This window comes from Drosophila mojavensis, unplaced genomic scaffold, assembly GCF_018153725.1.
Source record: "Drosophila mojavensis isolate 15081-1352.22 unplaced genomic scaffold, ASM1815372v1 contig_16, whole genome shotgun sequence".
NCBI classification, from domain to species: domain Eukaryota; kingdom Metazoa; phylum Arthropoda; class Insecta; order Diptera; family Drosophilidae; genus Drosophila; species Drosophila mojavensis.
In genome coordinates this window covers 2,241,176-2,248,463 of record NW_025318693.1, presented here as the reverse complement: position 1 = coordinate 2,248,463, position 7,288 = coordinate 2,241,176, and the positions used below count along the sequence as shown (strand labels likewise).

General features: G+C 41.5%; 2 protein-coding genes across 4 annotated transcripts; one reads left to right on the top strand and one right to left on the bottom strand.

Annotated features, from left to right (window-relative positions):
• Positions 1 to 2,820: 2,820 nt before the first annotated feature.
• On the bottom strand, positions 2,821 to 4,986 carry LOC6573703. 3 transcript variants are annotated; one of them, XM_044007433.1, is made up of 2 exons: positions 4,866 to 4,986; positions 2,821 to 4,789 (listed from the first exon to the last, which is right to left on the bottom strand). In XM_044007433.1, exon 2 carries the CDS (start codon positions 4,695 to 4,697, stop codon positions 3,324 to 3,326), a length of 1,374 nt encoding a protein of 457 aa, XP_043863368.1. In that variant the 5' UTR covers positions 4,698 to 4,789; positions 4,866 to 4,986; the 3' UTR covers positions 2,821 to 3,323. The 3 variants fall into 3 exon arrangements, with proteins under 3 accessions (XP_043863368.1, XP_043863369.1, XP_001999769.1); XM_044007434.1 differs by having other exon boundaries at positions 2,821 to 4,786; XM_001999733.4 differs by having other exon boundaries at positions 2,821 to 4,730; positions 4,866 to 4,985.
• Positions 4,987 to 5,895: 909 nt separating this feature from the next.
• On the top strand, positions 5,896 to 7,239 carry LOC116803688. Its single transcript, XM_032727930.2, has 2 exons — positions 5,896 to 6,566; positions 6,648 to 7,239. Exons 1-2 carry the CDS (start codon positions 6,367 to 6,369, stop codon positions 6,766 to 6,768), a joined length of 321 nt encoding a protein of 106 aa, XP_032583821.1. The 5' UTR covers positions 5,896 to 6,366; the 3' UTR covers positions 6,769 to 7,239.
• The last annotated feature ends 49 nt before the right edge of the window (positions 7,240 to 7,288 follow it).

Genomic DNA, 7,288 nt, shown 5'->3' with positions numbered 1-7,288 from the left:
CAGACTTTTGGCATTGACTGTTTGCCTTAAAGTCCCTTCTCCCTTCACTCTTTCAGCCAATTAGGAATTCTTTTGTAATCGGCATACTTCCAGTGCCAGGCGGTGCCTATTCAATAATTATAAATCAATATGAATTCAATAATGGGCTCTTACAATTATTATCTGTAAATGCAAACGCAAACTCACTTCAAGCCACAACAACCACAATTGAGCTGATGGCACACTCAAAGTGGGGGAAAAAAATAACAAAATTCAAACAATTTTCAAGTGTTGCCAACTTAATTAAGTCACAAAATTTATGAGCTCCTTCTGGCTGGCAGCGCCGCCAATGATTATGGGCGCACGCACACACACACACAGACACACAAATTTGACTTTCAATATCAAATACAAATATGCGCAGGAGTGAGAGCAACTCAATTGACACGCGTCGACCCGCGCCACTTACGAAACGCCACATCCCCATCCCCATCCCCATCCCCATCCACATCTCCATCCACATCCACATTCACTTCATGTAGAGATAGAGCTTCCACAACAACAACAACAGCAACAGCAACAGCAACAACAACTGCTCCAAACTCCGCAAATGAAGCCGTTCGCATTCCTGCGCCCCTCGCTCATTGAATCTGTTTCTGTTTCAGTATCTGTATCTGAATGTGAATGTGAGCTCGAATCGAGGCAAGCAGCGCCAAATGACGACGATCGATTTTAACGATTTGTTTTGATATTTTTACGATTATGGGGCATCGTTTGCACAACATAAATAGAACATAAAACTCACATCACATGGCGGCGGGTCACACAGCGTCTATCCGACGCCCGGGACGTTCGAGTGGCGGCAGGAGCTGGCTGTCGTCTCTGTTCGATTCAATTAATAATAAATTAGCTCTGGCTGGGGAAAATCTCAATGAATATTTCCAATTTAACGATGTATGAATTGCACTTTAGTGGCTTTGTCGCATCGAGTTTTAATTGCCCACCGCAGGGCTGAGCCTGAAGCTGCAGAGCGGAGCTGCACTTCGTCCTGCTGCTTTCGAGTTCCTTTTGCCAGCATCGTAAATCACAAGCGCCGCATGCACAGGACTTTCGTAACGAAACGCAACGCAACGCAACAAAAAATATGACAGCAATTGCATTTAAGCGTAATTCTTTTCTAAATATTTTTTGTGCGTTGTCCTTGTTGTTTTATGATGCGTTCGTCCTGCGTCCGCCCACATATGCAAACTACGCACTCTACGTGAATTGTTCGAGTCCTGCCAGCTGCCTACTGCCCGTTGCCTGCTGCCTTCTGCCTGCTGCCTCGGCGACAAATCTGGAGCAAAGTATAATTTCGTCTCTGTGTTTTTTCGTGTGTGTTTGCTCTACTCCTGGCGAATATTTTGTCTGCATTTATGATTTATGGCATACGGTACAGGATGCTTAGACAGCGGCAAGTGTGGCATGCAACACAGCATAAACTCGGCACATGAGCCGCACACTCTCAAGAAATGAATATACGAATCAATAAATCAGGACATATGTTGCTATTGCCTTGCCTCGTATTCCTTGTGCTTGCTGAAAGTATTGCCAAAATGATCTTAATTGGCACTGAGATTAGGGAGAACATCTTTATGAAGCGGACGATTTAATTGTAGGTTAAGATCACTAAAGATCACTAAAGAATCTCAGACAATGAATGCATATTTAAGAATATAATAGTTACATAACAAATAACAATTAGATTTCTCTTGAGATATTGAGATATTTATATAATGTAATAATAATGTATTTGTCAAACTAAGAACTTGTTATAAAATTCATCGATTACATATGATAAATTATTATTTGTTAAAACGTAATTTATATGAAGATATGTAGCTAGTGCTTAATAGCATTAATTTTATATAAATTCTAATTTCTAAAAAATTTATAAATAAATAATTTAAAAATCTAGACACTTACTATATAGTTCAGGAAATCTTCATTTGATTTTTAAATGGTTTTCAAAATTTTTCACATGCATGCCACAAGATGTCGCCTCTTAAATTACTCAAAGTTTTTCCACAATCAGTGAGCATTTTTCATGGGAATAAAATTTGACAAAAGTCACGTGCGGAGCGGCGAGTCTTGTGCATTTGCCATATTAAAATAGAATATGGATGCTTCTCTAGCTGCGCTTGGCAGCACTTCCTGGCTCCCCCTTACGCCAGAAGATCCCTGCGGCCATATGCTGACAGAAGAAACAAAATGGCGGCCGCCAGTTGTGTGTGTGTGTGTGGCAGCCACATGTGGGTGCAGCTACACGAATCCGAGTGCTGCTGCTGATAGATATGCAGGCAGCCCAATTTTCTCCATGTCCTTTGACAGTGGCAAGCGTTTGCCTAAGCCTCAGATGCTCCAGCTAGCATTTCGAGAGATGCGTAGCAGCATTCAATTGTGCATGCCTCGTCTGCAGACTCACTCCCCTTCAGTCAGGGCTGCTGCAGTTGCTGATAAGTCGGAATCGAGCACAAATCGATTGCCCCATCGCTGCGTGTGCAACATGATAAATGTGCGTGTTATCCTCCTCTATAGCAGTTGTCAGTTGCAAATGAATGCCAGCAAGAACAGTTGTCGATACACATGCCACGTCTCGTTAGTGCCACACCAAATACCAGACCCAAATCCCACTCAAATGGAACGAATGCGCTCATCGAAGGCTACCCTGATAAAACTCCACGTCAAGCCAAACTTTCGTATATTGATGTTATTTTATTTAGCATGAAGTCGAATGTTTTATTATAGTTTTGTATTATCTGCAGCTCATAGCAAATGAGCCATAGAAAACAGACAGGCAGATATTGTGAATTATCAATTACATTTACGTTACAATATTTATATTAAGATGTATTTGTATTACATTTGAGGTATTATTATTTGTATCGTAAATATGTTTTTTTTAAATATTATTGTTATCTGAATACCGGTTTTATTTTAGTTGTTTCGCTGGATCTAAGGCATCTAATACATGTTATTAATGTTTTCAGTAAATAAAAAATAATGAAATATTTGTGTTACATTTGATATGTATGTATGTATATGTATGAGTTTATATCAATTTCCGTGTGAGTTAATCAAAAATTGATTGTGAATGTGATGAAAAGGCAAATTCTTTAAGAATCCTGCGAAATGCCTCTATTATAGAGAAAATACATTAAACTTTTCTCCACAACGGATCCAAAAAAAAAAAGTATGTAGATGTATAAATGCATTTCTAGCATGTTGATAATTTAATGAGATATATCATCAGTAGAGTGGAATGCGATTTAAGCAAATGCGCTTCAAGTGTGCCTAGACTTCGTCTAATTATCCTCGTCGGGCTCAAAGATGATGTAGCTAACGCGTCCCTCCTTCTCATTGGGTATGAGGCGCTCCATCGTGGCCACCAGCAGCTCGTTCACGGTCAGTTCCCGCAGCAGATCCATCATCATCATATAGGAGATGCGCAACATGGGCGTGCCCTCCTTGCGCCACTGCTCGATGAGCTTCGTGTTGGCGGTCAGCTCCTCATCGGTGCTAAACATGTAATAGATCAGGCGGCAGCCCCGATAGCCGCGCACCTTAACCTCATGCACTGGCTTCGATTCGTAGCGGCGACCACAACGGCGGCGCTTAGCCCTCGGCCCACTGTCGTCGGTTGTGAAGTCGCTGTCGCTGTCGCTGTCACTGTCGCTGCTGTTTTCGACGATGCTCTCGATGCTGCTGTCGCTGTTCGAGGTCAGCGATGCGTCGGCATCGTAGTCGCTGTCCTTCGGGCTGCTGCTGATATTGAGGTCCTCGATCAGCGATAGCTTGGAGCGCAGCATATGCAGTGGGTTGGTGTCCACGAGAAGCAGCATGTAATGCAGCTGGCCATCCGGACGCACTGTCTTCAGAAACACCCTGGTCTTCTCATCGCTGATGGGAACGGCACTCTGCAGCAGGTGCAGCATGAGCTGCGAAACCGTCACCTGGCCAAAGAGCTTCTCCAGACGCCCCTCTGGCAGGCCAGTCTGGGCACCCGGTGCCATCCAGAGTGTGTCCACGTACAGCTGCGCGGCCAATTTCTCGCCCAACGACTCGCCCAACGACTCGCCCACCAGTTGCAGGCAGCGGGCACAGTGAATATTCCCTCCGCACTGGAGGACGCCCTTGCCCAGGCTCTGAGGACTTATCACAATGTAGTTGATGGCATAGTACAGCTCGCCCTCATCCATTGCTGTGGTCATCCGCTTTTTAGAGCTAAAGTACTTCAGCGGCTCCATGGTGGGAACGGGCACGGGACGAATGGAGCTGAAGCAACGCTCGGCCACCAGCTCATTATAGCAGTTGGTGCAGTGCAGGGCACAGGCCATCGACTCGTTCAGGAGCAGTTGCAGCTTCTCTATGCCAACATTGACGGTTTCCTGCTCGAGGGCCGCATCGTTGATGCGAACGAGCCTCAGCTTCAGAGCCGTGGCATTGCTCGTCTCCTTGTCCACTGTGATGCCTGCTTCGGGATTGGTGTTGATCTCGAAAAACTTGCCCAGGGGCGTGAATTGCTCAAAGTCGCGCTCGATCCAGCGTATGCCATCGGAGCTCACATCGATGCGTCTGCTCTGCAGCTGGCCAAAGTCCTCTTCCGGAGTATTCAGCATTAGCACATTTATCCACTTGCTGGTGCGCATCAGCGATATAACAATCAATTCCAGCGGCATGTCTATCAACGGATTTTAGCACTTCCGAATGTTCTGTCAAAGAATTTAAGACTTAAGCTTCGTAATTGATAGATGGAGTAGTCTAAAAGCTGCTGGAATTGGATTACAACGAGCTCTAGCGCATTTGAGCGCCGTAAAATGCAAAGAACTAAAGTATATATATCTTACGATTTATAACCAATTAATTTAAACGTCTCAAAGTAAAAGTTCAACAAAATTCAACACTTTTTAACAGCTAACTGACATCCCCTGATGATCGACTGGAACAGAGAACTGATTTAAGCAATACCACAAAGGCTACTTGATTACACTTAAAGAGCCGAGTCAGTTATCGTCAGAGTGCCTTACCAGAAGCTTATCGATTTGTTTTATTATCGAAAGCAAGCTTTCAAAACGATAAAACCCGCCGTTGCTATTTGAAAATGTTTCCTAAGATTCATAGGTAGATTATATAAATAACTTTACTCTGAAATGAAAAAATGCAAAACATAACAGTTTTGTATACCTTAATTGATTAAAAATAAAGTTAAAAAAAAAAATAATAAATAAAATTATTTAAATAAATAAAATTTGTTATTTTTAAAATTATTTATCGGAATAATTAATTAAGTTTTATATAAAAACTATATTACTATGTAATATAATATTTATTTTTTATTCAATAAATATTAGTATTAATTTATATTATATCAAATTATTATATATATATTATAGTTTATAGGAATATTTTATTTGGCATTAATAAATATACATATTTTTATTTAATAAATATTAATATGTATTCCTATTATATATTTTTATTTTTACTGATTTTTAAATTAATTAATTTAGCAAAAAATAAATAAATATAAAAAAGTGTATACTATTCAATATAAATAATTTTGATGTTATTCAATAAATATAAATATTAATTTAAATTTATTTACTGTTCAGTATATAAATATTTACCTTGCTTTTATGTATAATAAAATAAATGGTAAACTGAGAAGCTTCCCTATAGTATATCTGCTAGTAGCCATGGCCTCCTACGAAATGCATTTTACCCTCATATAGTCGCACCACACACGGAAACGAAATAAATCGAGGGCGAAATGAATGGCCTCAAAAGGATGAATGGTCAGTTTGAAGGCAAGACAGAAAAAATATAAAAACAACAACAATAAAAAAAAAAACAACAGCAACAGCAATAACAACAACAACATCTGGTAAGTTACGAAAAGCAAAAATATTGAAACGAAAAATACAACTGACAAAATTTTATTTCGTTTTATTTGCAAAGCGGAGCACTCCATAAATTTTCGGGCGCTCAATATTGTTTCAGATCATAAATCATGGCTGCATTTGCGTACGGACGTACATTTCAAACACACACACACACACATATACATATGTACTATATTCACACACGCAGCTGCATTCGTATGGCAGAAGGTTTGAGGCAGTGGAAACTCGGGTACTCCATCTGCATCTGCAATGGCCCAGACACCGACAGAATGTACCTTGTATCTGACATTGGGCTGCAGATGCAGATGCACTGCAAAAAAGCGCACACTAAAACAACAACAACAGCAGCAACAACAACGACAAGCTAAAGGCCAACAGCAACAGCAACAGCAACAACAACAACAACAATAGCAACATGCATTCATAGTGCATTTGTATAAAGTCAATGCCGCTGCACTTGTGCCCCGGCGTATTCGCATCCGCATCACGAGCTGCACCCCTGCCCCACCCAGTCCACCCCCTTCGTTGCGTTGGCGTATGGCATTCAAATGCAGTGGGAACGGGTGACGGGGGACGGGAGACGTGCTTCGGGTCTATAGGCTGGCCAACTGAAGTGGTCTGCAAATTCACATTAACGCAAATTCCGTAAGTGAAGTATGTTGCATTTGCCGCACGTAAATTTAAAAAGCGCGGCACAATAACAAAACATCGTTCGCTTATTTACAGAACACACAGATACAGATGTGCAAACAGAGACACAGACACGGACACAGGCACAAATACATTTACAGCTGTGGCTGGATTTGGCGGAGTCTCCGTCACACAGTCGGAACCGGAGCTGGAGTAATTGAAGGAGTCAGCTCTCTGCAGCCAGCCACAGCCATAGCTACAGCTGCATAGGCATTCGCATTCGCATTCGCACTCGCACTCACATATTTGAGATACATAAATCTTGCGGATGAGCGTGTGGCACTGCTGCCGGACAGCCAGCTAGCCAGCTAGCCAGCCAAGTGGGCAGCTACTGGGCTAGAGCTTGGCTGACTGGCGATTGGGGGTCAGCAGCAGCTGTGCTTCAGTCGGCGTGGGTGCAAATATTGGAAATATTTGGCCATTGAAACGAGCAGGCAAGCAAAAGAATAGAACAACGGCCCGCAGACTAAATTGAAACTCTGAATTTTTGTGTACCGGCACTCAAAAGTTATTAAGCTGGCAATAGAATTGGAAAGGAATATATATAGCCACCATAGTCAGCTCATAGAGAAGACTTAATGTGAAAACGATTTTAAAGAAGTTTTCCAATTAATATTTAATATACTTAAAGTTGACTAAATATATAGTATAAATTAAATAGTATATACAAATTTATT